The following is a 27,721-nucleotide window of genomic DNA, read 5'->3' as shown; positions in this document are numbered from 1 at the left end:
CTAAATTTCGTTACAGTTTTAGAGAAACCCCGTCTTTATAGGTCTTTGTTTAAATTTGATATTGTTTTGGGGATTGTGTATCAAACTTTCAACATAAATTTGTTTTAATCCTGGTCTTTGTAAACGTTTATTTATAACAAACTTAATAATAACAAAGCGAAAATTAATTAATGATATATGATAGCATAAGAATAATTTTAGTTATTTACAGTTTTATATTAATATCTATTAAAATAATACAGTACTTCTAAATGTGAATGATTAAGATTAATTTGGACAAAAAATGTCCTTACGGTTCCATGGTCACAAGTTATTCAATAACATTGAATCATTTGTGTGAGTATTTAATTAAGATTTTTCTAAATATCGTATTTACAAGTAAAAATTATTCACACGGATTTTCAACAACTTTAATTGACTGTTGCATGCAATTGATATAAATCCTTACTGAGATTAAGAACCTACAATTTATATTAATCTCATGTACCGTAATGGAAAAAGTCCAAAAAGCAAATATATGTAAATAATAAACACAAAGAAACGGAAATGTCTAAATTTGATTTGGAACAGCCCTGCTGCATTGCTGCTGGATGTTCACCTAAAAAAAGTTACAACAGAATAATGTAAATTAAAAATGTTTTTTATATAATATATATAAACATATGAATACGTGCATAGTTAAGTGTGTTTTAATATAAATGCGAAAAATATAATATAATCACGGAATATAAAACAATTCAAACTCCAGAATTTAAACAATTAATAATTTATTTATATAAGTCATCTTACCAGACAGCACGTGTACTCTAATGGCAGCCAAGGGCGCGTTATTAGGACCACAGGTATACAGCCCTGCATCTGATCCCCTGGCTCGCTGTATTAAAAGACGACTTGTACTTTTGAGGCCTTTCTCTGTTACAAGAGAAATGCCTCCTCTAGCTGAATCAAAATTGATAATCTGCAATAAATTATATAATATATGAAATATTTACAAGCTCAAACATGTTACGTTTACCTCATTATTGGTGGCAATCAATTGGGCCATAATAATAAGTTGTTTCAGTTTCATAGTCCCATATAAATTCAATAATATCATGCAATATGATTCCATTAAATTTAATTAAATATAACATATTCTAATTTGTGCAATGAACTGATAGCCAACCAGAAATACCAGTTACCCGCAATGTTTAATGGGTATTGCAATATTACCTTCATAAACATTATAAAAGACATATTATAGGCATAAAATATATACAATGCTTTAACAAATAGCAACAAATATGTACGTAACGTAGTTTTCAATTATAAGAAAATCTCTCTCTTCTCTCTTCGGAAAAATCGGTTTTTGTATACCTGATCTCTATGTGTCCATGTGATAGATGTAGGTGGTTCGGGGGTATGTTTGACCGTACAAGTAAGATTGATGGTAGAACCGGCTTGTATAAATAATTCTGAACCACTCGATATCTTCGTTTCAGGTTCTAGAAAATAAATTGAATCATATTTATAAAAACTAGAGACTTTAAAAAATTATACGGCATAAATTTTCTCATTTAAGTTGAAATATTTCAGAGTACTAGAGCTGTTTATTTAAAATCTATAATTAGGAGATCAACAGATCAGCCTCTCAAAACATGTATATTTGAACAGAAAAATTTGCGAAATATATGTATTTACAACATATATTCCTACATATAGTAGAAATGTCATAAGTCCCAAGCTGATTTATTTTAGGGGAAGGATTGCATTAAGACATTAGGAAAAGGAAAGCTTAATGGTTCCAACCCTTTTATTTATTTAACACAACACAAGCTGTTTTACTTCGGTATATAGGTGTTGAGTATATAGTAGTTGACTCTATTGAATTCCTTATCGGTTTAGATGAAGTCCTTTAAATTTAGTAAGTTGTGTCACTAAAATTAGGCCTACTTTATTACTGCTCTATAAGATTCTTACCGACAATATTTAAGAAAACAGCATGACCTATTGGAGGTGTTGTAGATATCTGACACTCATATTGACCAGAATCTCGCCGCTGAGGACTCCTTATTCTCAAAGCCCATTCTTCAGACCTCGGTTTATGTTGTGCTTCGAATCTTTGATCCGATGTATAGGTGTACCGTCCGACAGTCAACAGATGGATGTCCCTATGACGTACCCAAGATACCTAAGGAAAGTGAGTAATTATAATATTATGTTATTAAATATGTATATTTTAAATTAACACTTATTGCTATCATAATGTAATTTATAATGTTATGGATAACAGTATTTATTTAGCTGTTGTAAAATATTTGAAGCTTAAGCATTTAAAATTACTAATTGCTTTAAAAACATTAAGATCTTAAGCAGGTACTGTCAGAGAAATTACTGTCCCAGAAAGATCCCATAACCAACGAGACGTAGATTTATATCCTTAGGTCTACGTAAAATTTCATTTAAACGTTAAAATGCTCTTAACAAAACTAATTACTTCATCGTTTTAATTATAAAACAGGGGTTGAGTAAAGTAACAGCAGAATTATCCTTAAAATTTTTCTTATTTTCATATTAAAATTGTTACAGTTACACTTTTATGTTTTAGCAACTAATTTCTTACATTATTACTAAATTTCCTAAAATTTTATGCTTGGTTAGAATATCCAGCGATTCAGATTTTGATTTCGGATCGGTTCTCGCCTGAGTTTCATTCAATGTAGTAAAGTTAATGTGAATAAATTTATGGAAAATGAAATTAGGATAATAAAGAATGCTGAATTTGAAATCAAAATTATATATTATAACTCATACATTTTAAATTCAATGATACATATTCTTTGATATAATGAGATACAAAAGTTAAACCGTACCAATATAAACTTTATAAGTCAAGCTTCCGAAAAAACTTTATGAAATGATATTAACTTTTGTATAAATTATAATAACTTAGTAAACTTCTACAATCGATGGGAGAAATGTGGATAATATGCAAAACACAATTTTATTAGTGAAATTCATCAAAATTTCCATTATCTTTCTTGGCGTACTGGGAATACTTAAGTATACAATAAATTAGTGTTATCAGTATGATATTGTATTGCGACTCACTGATATGAAAATAATTTGTATATACTCCGATGGTCCTATCAGGAATTGTTTAAAATGTGGATCCTACGATAACTTTTAACCTATAAATTTAATAATATTTTTTTTCAATTGAATGAAAAAGAAAAAGTGTAAAATCATCTTCCTGTTATCTATTTGTAGAAAGAATAAAGCTTTAACGCTGACGAACATATAGTGGAAATCCTTCGATGTAAATCCTAATGAGACTTCCTTCTTAACTTTCTTTTCCGTCACTTTTGGAAATTCATTGTAAAGAGAGTTCTTCTCTTTATGGTTATTGGTGTATACCATAACTTTTTTCACCTTAATATTTACAGTTATTTATTAAGTTTATTGACTTTCATGTGGATAAAATGATATGTTTGTAGTCTTCGCGTTATCAATAGGGTAACTTAAGTGAGTACTTTAGAACCAAAACGATCGCTTGCGCGAAAGCTAATAATAAATATAAAACCTCTTGAGCCATAACACTGAACATTTTATGTTCCCATTGAATAAACATGGCTCCGGCGTATTAAATACTGATTGCGAGTGAAGAAAAGAATAGCTTTCGTTCAATAAATGGTACGCTTATAATATATTGTTTGCGCAGTCTTAAAAATAAATATAGATGGAAAATAAATTGATTGTATTCTCGAGACCGTACATATTCTTTCTATTAAATTTAAGTCTCTGCCTCTGATATTATCGATGTTAGCAACGTAAACAAAAGATGTAATAAGCAAAATCAAAATCATAAATTTTTATCGAAATCTATAATCCAATATCTAACTTATAAAAAAAACGTTTATTGAATTTGTCATCTTTCCTTATAGTATCTTGTACTATATTGATTAAATCATTAACAATAATTTTATTCATTTTAAAACAACACCGAGACTAAAAAATATAGGTATAACGTTACAATATTAAACGTATTTTCCTATTTATAAGTACTCACTCTCAAAGCCTTAAATTTTTTAAAGTACATACTTGAAACATAGAAAATCCAAGTAATTGTAAAATGGATAATGAGGTACTTCAGCTTATTTAAGGTTCAAGTTTATTATGATGAAATTTTTAAAAGTAAAAATAGTTTTCAAATACTTATTACATTAGTATTATATAGATGTAGCTGAAGATTTAAGAAATTTGTGAAAAATATAATTTTTCAATTGGCTATTTAGGCATGTAAATTATAGAAGTACTTCTCAAATTTTACTCTACATCTACAAGTCAATAGTGATAAAATCAACTGAGTGTGGAGAGTTTTTAAGCACGTAACAAAATTATATATGTTAACCCAAATGTGCCAAGTATATAAGTATATTAATCGAATATATTGCATACATTCTCAATTGTAGTTTTTACGTAGAAAAATGGGAAAAAATATCTTTTTCTTCTCCTATTTATTATGCTACTTCATAGTAGTCATACAGTCCTCACCAATCTTTTCTCGCAAAAAAAATATTGATATTATTTTGTTTATAATTAGAACTTTCAGTGCTATATCGTAAAATAACACTACCAAATAGGTAAAATAAACGGGTCGAGCTCCAGTTTCGTTCGCTAATTGTCTTACTTTCTAAACTGCCCCTGCGGTACGATCGAATTTACTTGCAAAAGTCGATCGATGAATAAAATTCAAAGATTTTAAGCCACACTTAATATAAAAACTAAATTAATCTGATCTAATTATTCGCAATAAAGAAAGTGATAATTGCACAATGAATTTAAACTTGAGGAACACTAATAGTATTAAATCTAAATGTTGGTGTTTTTTTATGAGAAAGGTGGCAATCAATAGGATGGTCTACATGACAGGCAGTAGTCACCGTCGCCCACTGATATTTGCAACATGAGAGATGTTGTGGATGTGTAGCTGACCTCGATTATTGGGAAGGAGAAAAATTTGGGAAAAGGGAAAGGACAACCGGCTCTTTCACTCATCGGACGAAACGCAGCCATTAAAAACTACTTCACGCCAATCTTCTGTGAGAGGGTGGTACTTCCCCGGACGAGCCAGCCTATGTTCGAGCTGTAGTAACTTGACCACAGCTAGGCTCTACCACCTTAACAAACATGACAAAAATTTTAATACTTACAGTCCTGTTTTGAAGATTTTTAACCCTGCAGAGCAATCTTACTGGATGACCAACTAACCCAGTAATATTTCTTGGAGTACTGGCATCAAAATATGGGGCATCTGGTGAAGCATGCCATTCTTGAAGCAATTCTGATCTGAATTTTTGGGAGGACATTTCCAATGTTGGATTATGCGTAGGAGCTTCTGTACCGGTACCAGCTAAAAGTAAGATGATTTTATAAAATATATTCTTTCTTCTTTTTATCTTCTTTATATTATATTTTTATTATTATTACTTGTTTTTGTTGATAAAATTCAGATAAGGAAAGAGAGAAGTCTGCTAAGCTATCATAAGACCTTTATTCAGAAAGCATCCCAATCTAAGACTCTTATAATTCCAAAGATATGGATTAAGTTGGTTGGAAGATTATCCTGCTTAAATTACATGAATTACCAGCCATTTAACCGAGTTGCGAATTTAATTTGAATTAAAGCTACCATATTATTTTATATTAAACCATTTAAATGAATTAACATGCTTATAAAACAATACAATTACAATCAAAGTGGGATATTTTTTTCAATATCCCTAATTAGTACAAGCTCATTGTTATTTTTTTTTGCATTGCTTTGCATTTTCATCAAACAATAGAAATACGAATAAGAAATTCTATTTAAAAAAGTAAATAAAAAAAATCCGAAGATTGTTTTTGATTTATAGTATAATATTATCATTGTTTGGTGTTATATATATTTTTAGTATTATAACTCTGTGAATATATAAAATGTATTAAGTAGATGTTTATCTCTTTTTAAGCTAAAGTTATTTGGGGATAAAAATGAAGTTATAGATTTGAAGTTAATATTTACTATCGTACAAAGTGTGAAGCCGTACCCCTTGAATTTAAATATTTGAACAAAGATATGTTTAAAATAAATTCTTCAATATTTTTTAATTAAAAATATATATATTTTTTTATGACATTGTACGTTATATATATATTTTTTCATTTTAAGGTTGATTGCTAAAATAATTTATAAAAATACATACATACATAAATTACGTTAAAGAAAATAAGCTAGTAAAAGTTATTTAAGTTTCATAAGTCGTTAGAGTGAGACATGTCCTATGAGAAACCTCTCACCGACTCATAATGTCGAGAAGAGCAGAAAAATCTACCATTTACGTTATTTTAAAATACGTGATATTAAGAAAAAATAACATTTTATGGACTAGGTAGCAACATGGAAAAATATTTACATTTTTTCATAATAAAGTTTAAATATAAAGGTAGTATTTTTTCGGCCATAAGAGGTAATAATCATATGTATTCTCTTTCTACAATTTCAGATTTTAATAATAAGTAAACGCAAAGTGTTTCTGAGATCACGATATAATGCGCTAAGACATATGGGTTTGTTTAGTGATTTGTATTTATATTTTACTATAATCAACATATTCATTACATGTAAATATTTGGAGTAAATACTAGACTCAACCAAAATCAGTAGATTGCACACTTTGGTAGGTTTACTACCTCCACGTCAGTCACTCATGCGTATGTTCTGATAAAAAGTAAAATAAACGCATAAACTTGCTTTTAGATTAACGTAGTTTAATATTAACAAATGATCAAACCTTTTTATATACGTTACTAGGTAAGTAATTCTCACTAGCAAGAATACATCAGCTAGCGACCTTTTCCAACTATTATTATAAAATCCGTAATAGATGAACCTACTAGGTACTACTTACCAATGAGGAAAAGGCAGCCATGTAAAAGAGATATCCATAGTGTAGACTTGCAGATCGCTGTGCTGACCATAATGTTTTACTCTGGATTTTCTGTGAATTAAAAGAAAAAATAAAGCAGTTTTTTATTTAGATTTTTTATAACTCTTATTATGTTATGATACTTATTGTTGCCATGTTGAATTTAATCCTAAAATGATTACATTTAAAATTATAGAAATTTTAAAACACCTTTTTTTATTTCATTGCCACTAATAGCTTATCTTAAATATTGTATACGATTTTTATGATTCGATCTCCGTCAGAGAAATATTTCATTAAGTAAGTCCTTAGGGAGCGTGTCTATTTTATTAAATTCGAAGAGAACAATCGGATAGATGTAACAATGGGCCTGAAGACCGGAATTCCAATTTAGGCAATTATTACTTAATTTGTTCGATATCACCCTAAAACTTTTGTTACATTTGTTCCGTGACCCAAAAAAATATTGATTAAACTTTGTTTGTTAGTGTTGTATGTTAAAAGAATTTTTCTAGAAAGCATTTCCGTAATGATGTGATCGTTATAAAACTTACATTATATTTGTCTGTGTGCGTGAATGAAGCTGTTACCCAACTGGGACAAAGACAAAAAGTGGGTTATGTTTTAACACAGTACATTACGATAATACAAAAAAAGGGAAAATTGTTTTAATTAACATACAATAAGCAATTTTTTTTTATTAAGGTATTTTTGTTTTGTTAATTTTCCACCATTTATAAATAAATAATTCATTAAACATCTATACCTTGAGAGGTTGTCTCATATTCTATCAAAATGTTGAATTTATTACAAAATTACAAGCTAAACTAAAGCTTACACAGGACTCAACTTAGCTCGCAAGATACTAATTGAAAGCAATTAACAACAAATTAAAATTTTAATACATATTAAGTACATTATTTTCTGAGATATGTTTATGTTTGGAGAAATGTCGGCTTATAACATAAACTAAATTTTAACAAATTATAAATTAATTTCGATACTTAAATATCTGTATAAATTTCAAATAATATGTAGATATACATCAAGCGACTTCAATTAACGTACAAATCATGGTAATAACTTTTTTTTGTGTTTACTATTTATAAACGCTATTATGTGGCATGTTATAAAAGAAGTTATTAAAATATATGAAAACAAACAAGAATATTAAAAAATAAAACAAATACAGTTTTTTTCCGAAAAGTAGAAGAATATTTTTATTCACACATTACATATATATACAGTTCAAATCAATAATAAAAAAATATTGAAAATATAATGTTAGCATATTGTAATTTTCGGAGACAAAAGTAAAACCTTAGGCAAATTGTATCCTTATTTTCATTTGCTTTATTTGTTGTATATTTTATAAAACTGGTTCAATAAGACTTTTACCAGATTATAATAGAAGGAATCAGATTAGGCACCAAATATATTTTACAAACCAACCAACTCTTGTTAGAGTCCAACATCACGAGAGGTTTAGTGTTCTAAAACCTCTCGTGATGTTTATGGTTATAAGTAGAACAAGTGAAGTAACTCAAAAATTTAACTGCACTTGCTTGATCGCCACAAATTATTGATAAATATAAGGACTTGTGGTATATTTTATTTCATCTTTGTGAAAACTCATATAAGGAAAATATTTTGAAACTTAGTAATGATATTGTAAACGTCTTTGAAAAAAAAAAGGAATTCGAATTTAATTATGTGATTGCTGAAATTGAGTGAAAATAAAAGAGAAATATATTTTATGAACGTTAACGACACAAGTAATTGAACATTAATGTATTGAAAGTTGGCACTTTATTAATAAGGTCACCAAGTAGGTTTTCGGATATTTATTTTAAATAAGTTAGTATTAATTTCAATATAAGAAAGGTTGTGAAATACTAAATAACGATATTTAAAGAAAAAATGATTATCTATTCTATATAAATAATGTAAAATATGAGAAAAATTTTCGCCTCCGTTGACTTGTTTTTGTAAATTACTTTCATAATTAATTTGTTCAAAAAAGCAAGTCACGTCTGCCTTCAGCTTGAACCAGATTAAAGAAATAATGATTGCCTGACACTTCTAACAAACAACTATTTTCAAATACACTTTTAACTTTGTTGAATTCTTTTAGTAATTCGATTAAAATAATGTATAGTTTCTTGATGATGTTTAGGTTTCATTTTTTTGAAACCTGTTGGAATGTAATTCTTGTGTAGCATTTATCTTAAAAATCAGAACCAGGTAATAATAGTGTCATAAAAAATGTAGTTTTAAACCGTTTGATTTAGTCCGCTTAATTATATCAAATAAATAATCTTAATTTCTATATTTACTTTGTGGTATTAAAAAAGATTTTTTTTTAACAAAAAATGATTTGCTTTTGTTTATTATTGATTCTTTAAATATATTCTTCCTGAAAACATAGAAAACCCTTTTAATAATACATTCTAACATTTTAGTCCTAAATAAACTTCTTTGTTTTAACTTCGTCAAGTACTTTCTTGCTACGCTTCATTGGAATGTGGCAAGTTTTATTTAACCAAATATTGGTGAGTGATTTCTATTCGATTACACAAACAATTTATCATTTCAAAGGTCATAAGAGAAGTTTATCGTTTCTTGCGCGTGAATGAATATGATTGAGTGGAATGAGGCAAGCAAAACTTTTCTACGTTTCTTTAGACAAAGAGTTTATTGGTGATTGTTTTTTGTTAAAATTATCCGTGCAATATTCAAAATACTAAATAGTTTTAAAGTTTAGTGTGATTTTCCGTTTGAAAATATATAGACTATATCTATAAGTTTCGGTTTTCAAATACCGTGTTTTCAATAAAAACCACTTTTGGTTTTATTGTAAATTTATTTAAAAAAGGTTTTATTTTCGCTGAAATCTCGATAGAATAGTCTGACTGGAAATTTTATAGTGATTGGGTATACACTTATTGTTAAGCACTAAAAGATTTTCGGAGACAATAACGACGAAGCTGTCGCAGTTTCATACACCGTCTTGTGTATAATATAATTAGTGATTGTTTTTCTTAGCCTATGGCAGTCAATGTAGACATTTCTCCGGGGCTCTGAAACTCTAATTTGGATGCAAATTAACAATCTACTATTACTGGTCGTCCTTAGTTAAGCAGATGATATCACATTTATAGAGAAATATCAATCTAGCTATATTTCTACCCGAGATCAAATAGCGTCCGAAAGAGAGGCCATGGTAAAGCATATTAATTTAATACTTTAGGCAGTCACTAATTGTGGTGATATCAATATTTCGAAATTTAAAGATAATCTTATATAATAGCTCTTTTTACGGCAAACAGAACTCCACTCACCTTCATTCTAAATTTTCAGAATGTATTCTCGAAATATACCGACCGTTCGCTTTTAGCCATTAGGTACTCTGGCGTCTTCAAATCTGTCTTATGTGCCCTATATGGAGTTTATAGATTAGATAGCTGCAAGAAAACTCTTTATTATTGTATAGTATTGCACTACTTTACACCCGGATAGACCCAAAGGTCCAGTGTTATATGGAATACTGCTTTCACATTTGGGCAGGTGAAGCTAAATGTCACCTCAGAGCTTTAGACACCTTGGGAAACGTAAAAAAATCTTTGTCACCAATAAAGATTTGTTTAAAATTTTTCTCACAAACTCGAAACAAAGGCGTTAAGTAGCCAAACCCTAGATAATTAATTGGGTACATTTTTGATAATATGCACAAACATTACAGATTTCATTTTTGAACCTCCTTTTTGGAATTAAACTATCACACGCTAGGCTGAACTCCAAACCATCGTTGTTGACCTTTAATGAATAAATGACCTTCATCTTATTTAGTTCAAATCTATCCAGTTATAATTTAAAAAAAGGTTGAAGTGAATTTAAACAGAATTACTTTAGTTGCCAATGACTGGTTTATTAGGTAACATTAATTTCTTAAAATAAAAAGGAATTTAAGCAGATATCATTTTTTTTTATTTTAAATACATTGGCTTGGTTTTTATAACAAAACATTATCTAGTGATCACAAAAATAGAAAAAATATTATAAATATAAATTGATTGATCAAGAAACTTCTTAGAAAAAACCTTTTAAACATAAACATCATGATTATTATCTCAAATATTAAAACATATTTCAAAGTTGAGTAAAAATATGTCACATCGGTCATAAGTCGTAGACCTCCATTTGCACTGAGTTAGAACATTACCACAAATATATCTTAGGTATGAACCACCGATATTTTATGGACTAAAGTAGCATCGTCGGTCAAACTTAGTCATATAATAAAGGTTGTATCTATTATAACGAGTGTCTATTATTGCCATGACAAGTGCGTCAGTTGATCTTGTAAGACTACATTTTCCAATTGTAATCATTAGTTTTTTTACTTGTTTGTCCTTTCAAATAGTCGGTTTTATGTTAATCTGGAGACCCATACAATTACATTAAAAATATTTTTACATTTCAATAGAAACAAAAATGTTACATTTTCTCCCAGTTTTAAGGTCTCAGTGTAATAAAATATTCTGTCGTACAATCTATAATAAGGAGAGACAAGAATTTGGTGAAAGTAATGACTTCGATATTTTAATTATTATTATTTTTTGTTTAATATTAACCAATAAAAAGTTTTTAAAATAAATTTTGATTTGTGTAATTCGTCATCAAATTGGAATAAACTATGTTATAGTACAAATAAATGGAGATTTTTTTTTTATATTGTTTTTATTTTTAGTGCATTTTCTACTGCATTTCGTAACACTCTGTATACCTTATTTTTTATGAACATTTATGTCGTATCCAAACATTAAGATAAATAACGAGAATTCTAACCACTTCTATTAATTTCGACCGGGATCTTAGTATGATTTTGTTATATTTTGTCTGAAGTGATATGGTGTTATAATATAAATAACATCACAGTTCCGTTACACTCGAAGTCCATTTTCAGTAATTTAAGAGATAAGCCAGCTCGTATCCGCCTTTTATTCAATTTGCTAGAGAATAATAATGGTACAATGAAATCCTCGCTCGCGTGATCGCCTCATTCGTTTCCATTGTGTAACGGATCAAAGTTACGTGTGTAATGTCGTCAAGGTCAGTTGAAGAGGCAATTGCTGGCACTGGCTATTCAATTGTGAGAAATTTTTAGCAATGATATTAAAGATAAATTATTACCTTTGAAATAATCTCGAGGAAATATTTACAGTGCCCTTTACAACCAACTTTTGGTCTTTGAGTTTATATAAAATAATCATCATTAATATTCCTTTCTTTCACGACCTAAATTCCCCTGCTATGGATTAAAAATTTTACTTTTATCATTTAAATTCATTGTAATTTTATATTATTACATCTATTACTATCAACATACCTAACTATACTTCATATCTCTAGAATCTCCCCGTTTTTTTTCTTAATTATCTTCATACGAATATTCTATTATTAGATTAAAATAACTGTGTAATAAAAAAAAAAAACAAAAAAACATTTATAGGTTACACCTACTTTACTTACTTTAACATTTTACCGTTGCACGACAGTTATCAGTGTATATATGTATCTAGTCCATATATCATTTCATTTTATATTAAAAGTAGAAGTAAAAACAACTGCTCTGCATAGCTATATTTTCAACATTAACTCTACGTTGAGCTAATACTTGAAATTGGAACGCAATATTACGGAGGTTGAAGGTTCGATTCCAACACACATCGATGAATTTGATTTTCTACCTGAATTTTAATTAAAATTTAACCTAACATTTCTTTAATATCGTTGTATATATATTCATAATCTTTATTTTATATTGCAATAAAAAAAAAACATTGATTAGGACTTCCAACAGAGAGCCTCCTGGCACCTCCGACCCGAAATAACTTTTAAATAAATGGAGTAGAACGCTTTATTCACATACTCGAGTCTCACGATTGATAAAATGGTAAAGGAACTGCTACCAGATATCCTTGAGGTTGCTGGTTCTGCATCTACTTGTGTCGAAAAATATTTAATTCAAAATGTCCCATTTGAACATTAATTTGAAACTGCTCAGTTTTTATACAACAGATAATGAATTTATAAAAATCTTTATATGTAATTATTCATAAGCCGTAACTATAACTATCAAAGTTGTTATTTGTTAAAGCTAAAATATAAAAGTAAAAAAACAAATCTTGTTAGCCCGTAAGAGTCTCAACTCAAAGTTTAATTTCGCTATAACGCAAAAAATTATATTAATTTGTAAAACATTTCTTTCCCAAATCGAAATTCAAACTTTCCAACCTAATTTTCTACTGGTGACTTGTCGAATATTTCTGACTTATAATGCCAGCGTAGAAAAAAAAACGCAATGGAGATTGTAATAATGTCACGACTAAACTGAAACGTTTTTAAAGTAAATTGAGTCACACCTAAATGAGCAGGTAATATTAAAAGAAGGTAATTTCATTCGGTTAATGGAATAAAACCACGACAATCTGGTCGAAGCGATATTTAATTAAGACCAGCCCGTGTCATTTTTGTGAGCATTCTTATGCGGAATATTTATTTAGGTCCCTATGCCAAGAGAAGTGAATGTTTAATCGGTACGTAATATAAAAAGGGATTACAAACAAGTACATTACATATGCCATTCTTGTTTACTGGATCCTGGAACGTGTCAATAAAAAAGGGGACCGGTCGTGGCTTAAGTGGTTTATAAATCGATTAAGCCATTGTCACGTTGTGAATCCAATGGAAAGTACTTGATTTATTTTTATATCGACTGTTATAAAAACATAGTATATTGATAAAAAAAGTAAACGGTCGTCAGGTTTATGAATAACAATACTTGTCTCTGTAATAACTTGGCTCGAATTCTCGTGACATCGGTTCAGGTAAATGGAAATAGGGTGCAAACAAAGATCACCATACTAAGTTATTTTCAATTGTAAACGGTTTTTATCAATTTTTTTTTCTACTTTTCTAATCACCAATTTCATTGAAACCTTTTTATTCAAGTAATAATGAAATTTACATATTTGTTATTGATGGCAAGTGACATTTATTTTATGCACTCAAATTCAAACCTAAATACAATTTTGGATCTTCTTATTACTTTCTAAATAAAATTATTTTAATTTTATGAATGATTAAGATACTATTGAACATTGTTTTAAGAATACAAAGATGAAACTAAGAAAGGTATTGTTTAAAAATAAAGCCGAACGCAAGTAAACATGTAAATGATATGTCAAAAATTTTATAGCGCCATATCAAATCAGGATTTGAATAATTCAAACCGAGCCGTGCTACAGTCTTGTTGACTCGCGCTGTGTTTTTACATTCACCTCGGCTGTTTCTATTTACTTTTATTTTTAAGGTAAGCCTACAATTAAATTATGTTTGTTTTGGTAAGGTATGTTTTTATTCGTACAAAGCAGGCCATTGAAGTGACTGCCAAATAAAGGCGTCTTAAATTTGTTTTGGAATAAAGCTGGCTGTATGTATTTTAATGAATACATTAATGTTTTTTTTTTTGATATTTAATACTTATTTGAGATATGATTATAAAAATTTATCCCTATATTATAGAAAATATTGATAACGTTATGGAGGAACATTTATTTTAATAAGTCATCTGAATTATATTAAGGTTAATAATTCAAAGAGATTGTCATACAATGTACAATTGAAGCAGAGTACCATTTTCTGAATTAAAAATTTTATTTGTTATTAGTAACAATATAGCAAAAAACCTTGAAAATCTGCACGGGGAGGACTAAACATTAGGATTTTTATTTATATATCGCTGTGTGTTCTGTGATAAGGGTTATTATCTTGGATCTATCATTTTAATGATCACTTAAAAATATATCACTAAAACATAAAAATTGTAATATCTGTCTCAAAGGTGTCGATTTATAATAATAGTGTGAGAAAAAATAAGGATTTGTGCTCTAAAAATTATCACTTCTTCTTCAATGTCAATATTTATCGCTCCTATTATATATTTTAACTTTATATTTTAAAATAAGAAGCAGATTTAATATTAGTAATATATATTTTTTAATCATGTTATCATTATTTGAATAACATCGAAATGTAATAGGACACACGTATGTAAAACAAATATATCGGACTGCGATTCAAGCGAACATACTTTCGCAGCACTCTTAGCTGATAATAAACACTTTGTTATTATTAATAATACCGGGAGGCTATTCATAAACATTATTTCTACACCTAAAACAGCAAATTATCTTAATGGCTGCCTCTAGAGATGGAGATAGGTATAAAGCATCTTTGTCTAATTTATATATGATTAAACCTTTTTATTAAATATAATAATAACTTTAATAATATTGCTATATAATTTTTCAATATAAATTCTCTTCTTTTTTGTAACGATAGATTGAAAATGTATGCTTAAATACAACCAATTCCGAAATATTCGCAGTAAAGGATCGAAATCTGTATTTCAAACAATATCTTAAATCAAATGCTATGACATGTATTGTTATGGTATCGGTTTCTTTTTTTTAATAAATTCCTACAAAACCATAAATTAATATATTATGTATGATATATTTTTCATCGATCAAATCTATATAATATGTACGTTCTTTTATAAAGATAAAGATTTTTAAGATCCATATTTACAGTATATGAAGAGAATCCATTAGGAGCACACCAGTCACTCTGACTCAGCGTTAAACAAGAAACGCAAAGGCCGCTAATATTTACGATCATTCATCTCATGCCACTAAAATGACAGATTGCTATGAGTTAACAATAAATAAAATGTTACCTACCTCTGCACATCACTTCCCTCTAAGCTCAAAGTTTGTTAAAGTTTACTTTCGTTGAACCAATTACTTATTTTGACGTGCGGGGGAACCGGGGAGGTAAGGGTCGCGGCACGTAGAAACGCGGGTAATTCGCAACACAGGCGGTTTGAACTGCGGGGTTCGAGAAGGCGCGAGACGCAACATCTATGCGCATGCGTGTCAAATTCCTTCCCCGATGTTAGCAACCGCAAATTTTTCTGTATGCCAGTTCTAACTAAATTGCAAAACCGCAGCTAAAAGTAACGCTTGGGGATTTCTCCTTAATGTAATCACCAGCTTGTAACGAGATTTTTTCGTACTAGCATTCTGACTCCGAAAGAGCAAATACGCCTATACAAGATTTGTGGTACAATTTGGGTTAAGCTCAGTTATAATTGGCTAATTGACCCAAATGGTCTTCTTGAATTTGAAGTTAACCAATTTAAGCTTTAATAGCTAGACACTTTCGCTTTTAATGATGGAGGACCTTAAATTTTCTACTTACCAAATTTATATTCACTTTTTATACTTTAACCTTGATGAATCTAACTGATACATTATTTTTAATTAAAGCGAACATCCATCATTCATTACAGATATATGAAAATATATAGGTTAGGTATTTTATGCGTCTACACTCAAAAAAAATTGTATACTCCCAAAGTTTTTCAACTATCGCACCTTTTGCAATTCCAACTTCCGCATCAAAAAATTAATCATCAGCGCAAGTGTTACAAATATGCGGGGAAAAAAGCATGAAAAAGCGAGTCCGCATTGCGAGCATTTTAATGGCCCTTAGACGATGAATAGTAAAAATATTTTAACACTGAAAGCGCGTCACGTAGGGACTCTAGGGAGGTTAGGGAAATGCCAACACGTGCTTCAAGACAATATGAAATGTTTAGGACACGAAATATTTTTCTGGAACTGCCACGATGAAGCAGTTATTTTTTATAGCAATGTTCTACACTTATTTTTGAAGATCTGTTTTGATTTTCGTTATAAGTCGATTTATAAGAAAACGTAACTTACCAAATATATTGCCATTGACTTGTGTCTTTTCGATATAAGTGTAAGCATATTTATACATTTCGTACCCGTCATTTAACTTTAACAAGCTTATCTAGCAAATAGTAAAACATCAATATGCTGGCAGTCAGATATTTCCTCTGAATGTCACGAAATACATTCGTATCGTTCGATTCTAATCGACTCATCTCACTCACAGTACCAGTAGAATTTATATGTTTTAATATTCATTATACTTTCCAAAATAAGGATAAGGAATTAATTACAGTCTGAAAATTAACTTAAAACTATTCAAATAATTACATGAAATCGTAAATTTTATAATGTAAGACTTGACATTATAAAATTTTATATTTTATGGGGATTTTGTTAGCCCTTAAATTAAATATCTTAAATATTTTAAACAGTGATAACGTTTTAAATTAAACAGTGATTGAAATATGTCACTAAATATTTTTTTTAGATACTAGATTTCATAGTCTTTGTATTTGTTTTATTAATAAGTATTTTACAAAAACTGTCTCTCAAATTAAGATCTAATTGATAACTTAATAGAATAATAGAATTGTTGAATTTTGATTATGATTGGATAAATTATCTGAAACAATAAATATCGGGTTGTAGCACGCCAAACATACTTCGACAAAAAAAATGTGTTATCATACACTATTTCGCAAATATGTATTGGGCTTATAGCGGATAGAAGAATTTTCTTACTTAAAAATTATATAAAGTTTCTAAATCTTAAATTTAAAAAATACAAAAGATGTGCTAGTTATTGAACATACTTTAAGGATTTTTATATTTTGAGATTTTGAAACCAGATGTTAAGAAACAAATTGTAAGTAGCAGTGTTGGATTCTCAAATGGCATGCTAAAAGCACTCTCTTTTGCCTCACTCGTATAAATAATAAATCTGGGCTTTTGAATAATAAGTTTATATTTAGTTGTATTTCTGATGGTTTTAAGTTCAAAACTTTAATTTTAGGCATATGTATATTCTATCTCGTTATTTATATTTGTGAGATTTATAATATTTTTTCGTTGTTTATAAATTATCACCGTGCAAACCTGACAGAGTTTGAAATATATTTTCTCAGAAATACGTTTTGCTTTAAATAAGCATAAAATTCAATGTACATGGTACAAAATGCAATAACTCTTTAAATGAAAGCACTATGATTAACTAATGTGAATTATATATACAACTTTTTTAATATCTAAGCCACAGGCGAATTTTGTTTTTTAATAACAATGTTAAAAGATTAGGAAAGCAATAAGGTAATCTTAATTCTATGTATTTTCAAATAGTTTGAATATAAATGAAAAATGACTTAAGTAGTAACGCATACAACGAATATAAATAAGGATTTGTAATGTCTATAAACAACATTTGTTGTACAATGATAGAACTGTTTTGATAACAAGGCAACCTCTGGCTATAGGATGCCTTATCAAAATAGCTTTCAATTGAGTTTCACAGATTAAAATAAGCAATCTATATCAACAATATATATTCTATAAATATATTCTCGTTCTCATTTTAAGCAATTCACCAGAATCCCTAGGTTCCCAATTCATCTAAAACTAAATGTCACTTTTAGCGACACTTTACCTTGAAGCATGTCCCTTTCTTATTCATCACTTGATAGAAGATACTTATTAAAGGACATGAAATTCAGTAGAAATAAATAGCTTAAGTCCCAAAACATATTATTCATTTTCTGATAATATCTAAAAGGCAAGATCATTTTACTTTTATTTTAAAATAAACATATGATCTTCTGTTTTTGTTTGTGCATGATACAAAATTATGAATTCAGCAGCTTAAATGATCTTTGTTTTGAACCAACGTGACTTTATCGTTGCTACCGGTTTCCTGACATCTGACGGGTTTAGCGTGACGATAGAGATTATTGCTTCTCTAAATCAACGGGAATGTACACCTTCATTGACCGATATATCACTTGTTAGGGATATTTTCTTGATACTTCATTTATTAGTAAGCCATAAGGGTATTGAAACAAATATTTTATAAATGTTTACAATTTGTTAACAATGTAGTAAAAATATGAGTATTAGATATCACAATTTCATTTTATCTGAGAGAAATATTTACTTTAACCGCAGGGGTTCTAATAAAAACATAAAGACTGTCACATGATATATTCAAAAGGTTTCCGCAGCTGTCGGTTCCATATATTTAACTAGCTTGGGATGACGTCAATGTAAGAAATTAAGAAAAACTTCTCTATGAATTTGTTTTACGAAAAACTTCGTATTTTTTATCATTATTTTTAATCTATTGATTTATTTTTATTTTATTTTGTTATATCATTTACGTTTTGGTTTTCATTGAGGTTTTCATTTGGACTTGTGACCCAGGAATACCCCTTAAGCATGAGGGTAAAATGCAAGGAGGTCATAAGACCTGTCGTATTGTATGGATTTAAGTGCTGAGTCACCAAAACTTCTGATGAAAGGATATTTCATATGGCCTAGATTCGAATTTAAAGATGGATGTAGAGTTATGATAAGAGTGAATAAAATCAACAATGAGTCTATGTATGGGAAACTTGCGCAAGTGATAGTAAAAATAAATGGTTAGTGTCTATTATGGTCTATTACGCTCTAGTCGACAAGTTGAAAATGGTACAAAATAGTGATCTGAAAATTATGTGCGATAGCTTATTGGATCTAGAATGACGTATATGACAAAATATGCTAAGCGAGTATTAGCAAATAAAAAATTACAAAAGTTATAAACAATTAAAGATGAAAAATAAATGGCATTTCTTTTTTTGCTAATATTTCATAAACTATAAATATTAAGAAATTGCAAAAAAAGATTCTAAAAGAGGAGGAAATTTCCAATATAAAACTCAAAACTTCCAGAACTCTATCTCCATTATTTATAATTTTAATTTAACTCTGAAAATAGATCTGCACCCGACATTTTTAGGTTGCGCGCACGGCGTCAAAAGCGAGTACGGCACATTGATTAATTAATTTAAGATATTGAATATATATTTTTTTATATGAATAAATGATGGTGTGTTTTGGACAGTATAGATAATTTATTCCAACTCGAAATTTAACTTAAAGTTAATTTTTCAACAATTATTTACTAACAGAATTTTCTCCAACTTTCGTCTTAATTATACATAAAAAAAAAATAATAATTGTCGTTAAAATTTTTCGCTTCGTCGAGCTTTTCATTCATATATTCTTAACAATATTCATAACAGTTAAAAAATATATTTATTCTTTGCTTATAATATTTTTTTTAGCCAAAAACTGAAAAACTCAAGTATTTTAAGACACAAGTTGAGGTAGTGATTTTTACCATACACTTAAATGAGTTTTCTTATAATTTATTCGATTTCCAGGTAGTATCCTTTCTTCATATTCTAACTTGGTGACTATGGAACTACCACCGGATCAATGCTTATTCGTTTAATAATAATTTTGAAAGCAAGTCTTTAATTAAGACAGTAATGGCGTAAAAAATATATCATAGAATCAAGTACTTCACTCTCTTCAAATTGATTAAAAGTGGTAGCTTAAGTTACTCCTAATGACATTACTTACCTGAGAAATATTTTTTCGTCAAATTGATCAAGATCTAAAGATTTTAATATAAGTAAAGAGATAGACATATAAAATTTAAAAACAAATCCATTTTCGATGTAAGCATTGTATTGTATATTCATGTGTTTAGTAAAAAAGTATGATTTGAAATTACATACACAAAAATAGACAATCATAGTATTATCTTTTAAATTATACTTGAAGACATTGTTGAACAAATTTCAATATATATCATTAATTAAAATAAATATTTATTAATTATTTGCAAATATTTCTGTACATATTTCGACCATTAGCATATATAATTCGAGTTTGTAAAACGTTTATAAATTGTATAATTCTGTCATATTAACCATCAAATAAAGGTCACCAAAAATGATTTTTTTATTATAGTTAAACAGCTGAATGAATAAAATATATATTAAACAAAAAAGTTCATAGTAGAAAACTAAAATTAACAAAATATTAAAATGTTATTGAAAGTTGTAAGCTCTGAAAACGCTTATTGTAAAGTACTTTGTGCACAACGTCAGTAATGGTGCAAGTTTGCGATCTAACGTCCAAAATAATTATGTCCACGTCTGTAGCATTTCTTGCTCCACTAATTTTATTACAAACTAGTTTGCGTCACCCCATTTCTTTTCATGCTAGAAAGAACAAATTTTATAAGTTATTGTTTTAATATACAACATGTACAGATATAACTTCGATTACTAGGTATAGCTAATGTATCTTGGCTAGAAACAAAATATTTATTTATTTGCAAGTATTTAAATGTTTATTATTTGGCTCGGACCGATTAAATTACCTATGTCAGTTTTATTTCACTATCCTATGGGGTAATTGCTTCAACAGTTTTTTTAAGTCTCTTGATTATTTTAATCTATACATAAAATATGCATATGAATAAATAACTTGTCATTTAAAATGAAATATGCGTACGAAATAAGACATACTTATAAGGTTTATCCTTTACATGAAACTATGATTTTGGATACGCTTTTTTATGACAAAGGGGGTAGACGACCTGACGGCCTACCTGATGGGGGTGGTACGATGCCAGTGGACATCCATAACATAGTTTCGCGGATGCGTTGCTACCCTTGATTGGGCAATAGGGAGAGGGAAGGGTGGGTAAAAAAAGACGACAGGAAAGGGTAGGAAAGGGAAAGGGCAAACGGCTCTCTCTCTCATCGGACGAAATGCAGTCATTTAAGACTGCTTCACACCGATCTTCTCTGAGAGGGTGGTACTTCTTCGGTCGAACTAGCATTGGTTCGAGCTGCAGTAATTTGACCATAGCTGGGCTCTACCACCTAGTTCATTTATTCTGTTATATTATTTTATATTAGTTTATAGCAACCGCGGTCACGAGTAACATAATGACATCTGTTGTTACCATGTAGTAATGCATGTCCTATTTAATTTTATACCAACAAGGTCTTCCTCTCTGAAACCATGCAAATGTTCAATATAGAATTAAATAATAACCAAGTCTATTGCAGTTCTGAAATTTCATAACAGTATACTCTTAAAATTACTAACATTAACGGGAAAGTTATGCAAGTGTCTTCTTGAATTATTTTTCATTATAGATAGATGAAGTTAGTTAAAGGACACTAAGATCTCATGTTCACAAACTTAATATTTTCAATGTTAAAACTGGAAATAATTAAAACCCGACTCAATGATAAGGACCCATTTTAATTGAAAAGTCTGACTGTTCATCAGAGTTAATTAATTATATTAAATAAAAATATATAAAAAATAATAATATTAAATGAATACTCGCGAAAGTCTTAGAAATCATTAAATGAAATATGTTAGGTAATAAAAATTATAAGATTTAGTTCCTTTTATATTATAATGTTCATAAGCTACTATTATATTTGCAACTCTTATTTGTAAGTATGTAGAGGTACGTACGTGTGTATTTCGGTTGAATACGTCATCTGAGCTTTTAAGGCGTCAAACTATTAAAAGAACATTCCCATACCCACTTCGTTGGTGTGTCAATACAATGCTAACTAAACGCCACCTAATAAATATAATATCAGACTTGGGAGTATTTTGATATTATATTAGATCGATGCAACCACTTTAAATACAATAACCATCATCATTTTCGTCATCAGCATGTATGAAATTATTCAATCTTGAATTTATTAACCATAGATTTTCAAATTTTTACTTATAATACTTAATGCAATAAAAAGCTCAAACACGACATATCAGTCTGCAATGCCGATGACACTCTTACTATAGCCAGAGAGTGTCGAACTTCGCTGAAGTTATTAAGTTTGATAAGAAGGAAAATATCCTAGCTGTCTGGGATAAAGTAGACGAGAGCTCTGGATTTATCTTCAGATATACGCTATACATTACTGTTGAGTAGGCGTGATGTTCACACCGGCTGGTAAGGACAACATAATCTGCCCAATCTCCCCGGTGAAGGTGAAGATGTTGTTGTGTGGGGTGTTTGGTCATCGAGGTCAGTGGGATCTCAAGATAGGCGTTTTGCTGGTTTTCTGCAATCAGTAGGGCCACGGCTAGCCAAGGTGACTATATTTTGCTGATTGGTGATATGATGGGATGACCCCATTACAATTTCTGGGAGTGTTAATGCGTACGATGTGAAGGCCTCTCTAGCACGACGAGTTTGATGTGTCATAATTTCCAATTCTTCAAATACATCAAAAAAATAGTAAAAGTCTAAATAAACAATAAGTTCTCTTAGCTGTTGTTTTCTTCTAACGTAAAGTCCACCTTAAAATTCGTTCAAAGCTTAGCACTCTAATCTCTTTTCAGTCTAGAGTCTCCTAGAGACTATTATGCTGTACTTTCCTTTTTTAAACTCAGGTTACATTTTAAGTATCATTATGTTCTTACAACACGCCGAGGTGTATTTCTATCCATAATGACATCTGCTGTTACCGTCTCAGTTTCCTTCAAAAACTCAAATACAAATACCCTCTGGATGTTGGTGTGGACAAAATAGTCTATTCTAGTGTCAACTAATCGTATTGTGCTAATTTGTTAATAGCTTGTCATTTTTTAGCGCAGCTAGTCTTCTTTAGTAGATTTTAATGAACCTCATCAAGGCTGGCTGTTTCTCTTGTAAGTTTATTCTGCTCTAAAAATACACACACACACACACACATACACATTATGTTTCCACTACTTACGGAAGGATTAATACAATTAAAATAAAATCTTATAAAGCATTCTCAACAATCTTAAAAATTAATGAGATCAATATCTTACAACTAATTTATATATATTTACAATTGAATGTATTAGTTTTCACAAATTTATTAATATAATTTGTAATTAAAGTTATCTTTATAATTTGTTTATAAATATGTAAATACATATAAAATGATCAACAAGATATAATGAGATAGTTGATATCAATAAATCCATAGCAATACGATGTACACCTTCAGTCTTTAGGCATTGAGGTACCTTAGAAACATAAATTATGGTGGTTCCTTGAGTCCAAAGATTACACTAGGAAGCTAGGTCATAAGCTAGGTCATAAGCCAGAAAACTCAAAGTACTGCTGCCCTAAAAAAAGCACGGTAGTACTTCATAGTACCTTAATAGCAGAACAACGTTATTGTCTATAAAAAGAACAGATAAGGTCATGCTTGGAATACTGTTGTCACATTTGGGCAGGCCCTCCAAAATGTGGCCTCACTACTTTAGAATCTGTGAGGAGGCGTGAAAAAAAGGTTTATTGGTGAATATAACTTCATTACAACGAATCTAATGACACTTGAGTAGAGACGAGAAGAAGCCAGGCTTTCAATATTTTATAGCACACACTTTTGAGTGTGCACGAAAATGGGGTGCATAATGTCTTCTAATTTTGTTCCAGAATAAGTCGGCTGCTTTTGCCACACTTACCGTATATTTACGCATATAATGTCCTAAACGGGAAGGCAATGAGGATGTACCCAAGTATCACGATTTGGATTTGTACCCGCCCGGGTAGGTCAAAGAATAGAGGCTTAAATCTTTAGTCTCTAATATCCCCCCGGGAAACGTGTCAAGTGATACTCTGAATGCATATTCAGAGGCAACCGTGGATATTTTCAACATACTGTTAAGCTCAACATAATTCGCAGTAGATATTGTATACGCAATTTATAATGCGTACAATTATCCAATTACTCAAAAAAAAACCATATGCCTGCCAGTTGATCGGGGAAGTCTTATATAATTTGTTCGATGTCGTCAGCTGGTAATATGAGATAAGTACGTCTTCATTGAATAAATTGAAAATTATAATACTTTTTGCTGCTATTTCTTAAGGTTTCATCGTTATAAAATATTCTAATGTTATAAAAAATGTTTTTAGAAGAAGACTTAAAAACAACCTCATAAACAAAGGTCGAAACAGTCAACATTTTTAACTGTCCGTTATCCAGGCTAATGAGAGGTCCGTGTTGTGGTAGAATGGGATTATGCGTGATGAATGAGTTTCGTTTATTTCAGTACTAACAATAATCCTACTCTAATAAAGCATCTCTTACGTTTAATGAAAAGATTGGTTCAAAGAAATGATTGAAATGTCAGTGAAAGTAAAAATGTATTACGAAAAAGTATTATTTAGTATTTCCATGAACTATTTTATGAAAACAATTTAATAAAATAGTTTTGTGGAAATATATGTTTATACTTAATTTAAATGAAACTAATATTTTTCGGATAAACTACGCGTGATTTATTTTTGTAAAAATCTACATACTCCCGACGTTTTGGTTACGTTTTAGCAACCGTGATCACGGGCAGACGAGATGTGAGTGTCTGTCAGTTGGTCCTGTTATTTACCATCTACCGCCATCGATTTCTTAATTATCTGGCGTACCGCTCTGGATGCCGGCAGAATGCGCTTACGGTGTCTTGAGGTCCTGCGGTGTGGTTACGGACATGGAACTTTATATTTTTAAGAAGGGGCTCCCAGGTGTTTGATAGATTTCAGCCATCTTCTCTTTTGAAATTGGGATGTTTTTAAATTTCAATAGCCTCGCGAATTAACCTCGGTATATAATTGTCTTCACGAGTGAGAATTTGTGGTTTATCAAACCGAATGTACGGGTTTGTCCATTGTGTGTTCACACACTGCTGACTTCGACACGCGCCTATTTTTGATATCGGAGATGTGTTCTTTAACCCTTGTACCGATGCTCCTCTTTGTCTGTCCAATGTATGACAAGCCACACTCACAATCAAGTTTTTATACACCCGCTTGTTGCAAAGGAATGTTACTCTTGATTGGTCTCAAGAATTGACTCACTTTCTTATGTGGTTTTTAAATAGTTTTGATGGAAATCTTCTTCAAAATATTGTCTATTCTGTCAGTAACTCCCTTCACATATGGTAGTATCGCAGGTTGTCGTTCAACTGTGGGTGGCTTCAAGTGGTTCTTGCGATGCTGGCGAGGCACGGACAGGTTGATGGTGGTGAGAGCATGTTTTATATGCTACAGCTCGGCCTCTAGGTGGTCAGCATCACAAAGGTGTTGGGCTCTCTGTAACAAAGATTTGCCAACGGTAGCTAACTGGATAGGGTGGTGGTGTGAGTTAGCATTAAGATACCTATTCGTGTGTGTAGGTTTCCTATAAACAGCATGTTCCAAAGTATTGTCAGGATTCCTAACGACAAGTATATCAAGGAAAGCTAAAGAATTATTTGCCTATAATTCTATAGTTAACTGAATCTTACTATTGATAGAATTAAGATGGTTCAGAAAAGCAGATGTTTTATTTTTATTTAAATTTATGTAGTTTTTTACAAAAATAAATCACGCGTAGTTTATCCGAAAAATATTATTTTAATTTAAATGAATAAAACTCGTGAAAATCTTAGATCTCATTATACTTAATTTTTTTTTGTTTTGTAGCTGGTCATCCTCGCAAAATATCCTTCCACCGGCGATTCTTAGTCCGCACAAAATAAATCTCGAAAGGTAAGGTTGAAGAATGAAATAACAAGTTAAGGGTTGGAACATTAATCATTTGGTTAACACCACATAAATAATGTACTTGAACCCTCCCTGCGGTTCTAGGCTCAGAAGTTAGGAAGATAAGTAGGAATCTTTAATGTTTATGCGACCGCTTTATTTCACAGCTTTGTAATGGCATTTCTGACCCACAGAAATTAAGAAGCTTTTACTCCACCGTTTTAGAATAATCCACATTTAAGGAACATAATCGAGAATTCATGAAACTTGGGAGCAGTATAAGTTTCGAAATAAATAAATAGTTAAACTATAAATTTTTCAACGAGGAGACATTTTGAGGTGTCAAGGTTCTTATTGTAAGTAAAGTAATGTTAATAAAATTGAAGAAAGTTGTTTAATTTTCACGTGACAACACAGATTCTGCGATTAAAATTAACATACGAGTCGTTCAATTTATGAATAAAATTTATTTAAAATTAAGTAGGCTTTTTTATAAATAGTTGTGTTAAAACCAGTTTTGATTCTAATCACAATTGTTGTTTTTTTATATTATAAATAGAAAGAGTGTAGTAAATTATAATTTGTATAAAATAAGAACTACAAACTGAGACATATAATTATGTTCTTTCGTAGTCAATATCAATAGTCAGCACTGAATGTTTGAAATCTGGCAAGTATTTTTTAAAACCATATTAGTGTTGTGTAACTCTTCAATATTTTATATTATTAAGTTATTTGTTTTTTAAAATGTTTTAGTGGTAAAGGCAATATGTTAAGGACAAAATAGAATTTCATCACTATTTGTTCAATGTTATTGTTTTGGCAATAGGATTGAATAGAATTGAATATTACTAAGACCAATCATGTGTATAACTGAGCACAACTAGTTCTCTAGAATTCCCTCAGGCCGTTTTCATGAATACTATGCTTGGATCTAGAGGCAAATATTTTTACATAAATACATATAAATTAAAAATATATAGTTCTATTATTGAATCCCCAATCTTCCTTTAACTTAAATACTTATTTTGATAAAATTAATATACTTTATTTATTTATTTTTAATTTTTAAATATTTTACTCTATTGTACATTTTTCTTTGACAAGTTATACACGCTTTAAAGTTTTCCATAAACAAAGGGTAAAAATGGAAATGTTTTTGGAGAGTTTATATTGTAATTAGTAATAATTTCTATATATTATTTCTGCACTATACATTTTGTAAAATTGTAACTGATTCCTATTTGGCCATTCAAGGTATTGAAGAAGTAATATTGGAAAAATTGACCAAAGTAAATGAACCCAAATTAATTGTTTTTAATTTTTTTTTAAACATAATTTAATTTTTTTAAACAAATAGTATT

General features: G+C 29.7%; 1 protein-coding gene and 1 long non-coding RNA gene across 2 annotated transcripts; one reads left to right on the top strand and one right to left on the bottom strand.

Moving 5' to 3' along the window:
* Nucleotides 1-224: 224 nt before the first annotated feature.
* LOC116768522 (fibroblast growth factor receptor-like 1) lies at nucleotides 225-15,891 on the bottom strand. The gene is made up of 7 exons (XM_032659262.2): nucleotides 15,755-15,891; nucleotides 6,930-7,019; nucleotides 5,193-5,392; nucleotides 1,960-2,170; nucleotides 1,357-1,484; nucleotides 790-958; nucleotides 225-598 (listed from the first exon to the last, which is right to left on the bottom strand). Exons 2-7 carry the CDS (start codon nucleotides 6,997-6,999, stop codon nucleotides 480-482), a joined length of 897 nt encoding a protein of 298 aa, XP_032515153.1. The 5' UTR covers nucleotides 7,000-7,019; nucleotides 15,755-15,891; the 3' UTR covers nucleotides 225-479.
* LOC116768523 (uncharacterized) lies at nucleotides 14,235-27,363 on the top strand. Its single transcript, XR_004353377.2, has 4 exons — nucleotides 14,235-14,322; nucleotides 24,270-24,649; nucleotides 24,753-24,965; nucleotides 26,298-27,363. It is a non-coding gene; the product is annotated as an uncharacterized LOC116768523 (long non-coding RNA).
* Nucleotides 27,364-27,721: the final 358 nt, after the last annotated feature.

Source organism: Danaus plexippus, chromosome 4 (genome assembly GCF_018135715.1).
Source record: "Danaus plexippus chromosome 4, MEX_DaPlex, whole genome shotgun sequence".
Classification (NCBI taxonomy): Eukaryota; Metazoa; Arthropoda; class Insecta; order Lepidoptera; family Nymphalidae; genus Danaus; species Danaus plexippus.
The sequence above is the reverse complement of the archived record's forward strand: the minus strand, read 5'-3'. Positions and strand labels throughout refer to the sequence as shown.

Excerpts from the sequence above, each read along its gene's own strand:
- LOC116768522 (XM_032659262.2), bottom strand. The coding sequence starts at position 6,999 with ATGGTCAGCACAGCGATCTGCAAGTCTACACTATGGATATCTCTTTTA. Across the intron at positions 1,485-1,959 it reads TGTTTTCTTAAATATTGTCG|AACCTGAAACGAAGATATCG; the intron begins GTAAGAATCTTA and ends TTTATTTTCTAG. Across the intron at positions 599-789 it reads TAGAGTACACGTGCTGTCTG|GTGAACATCCAGCAGCAATG; the intron begins GTAAGATGACTT and ends AACTTTTTTTAG.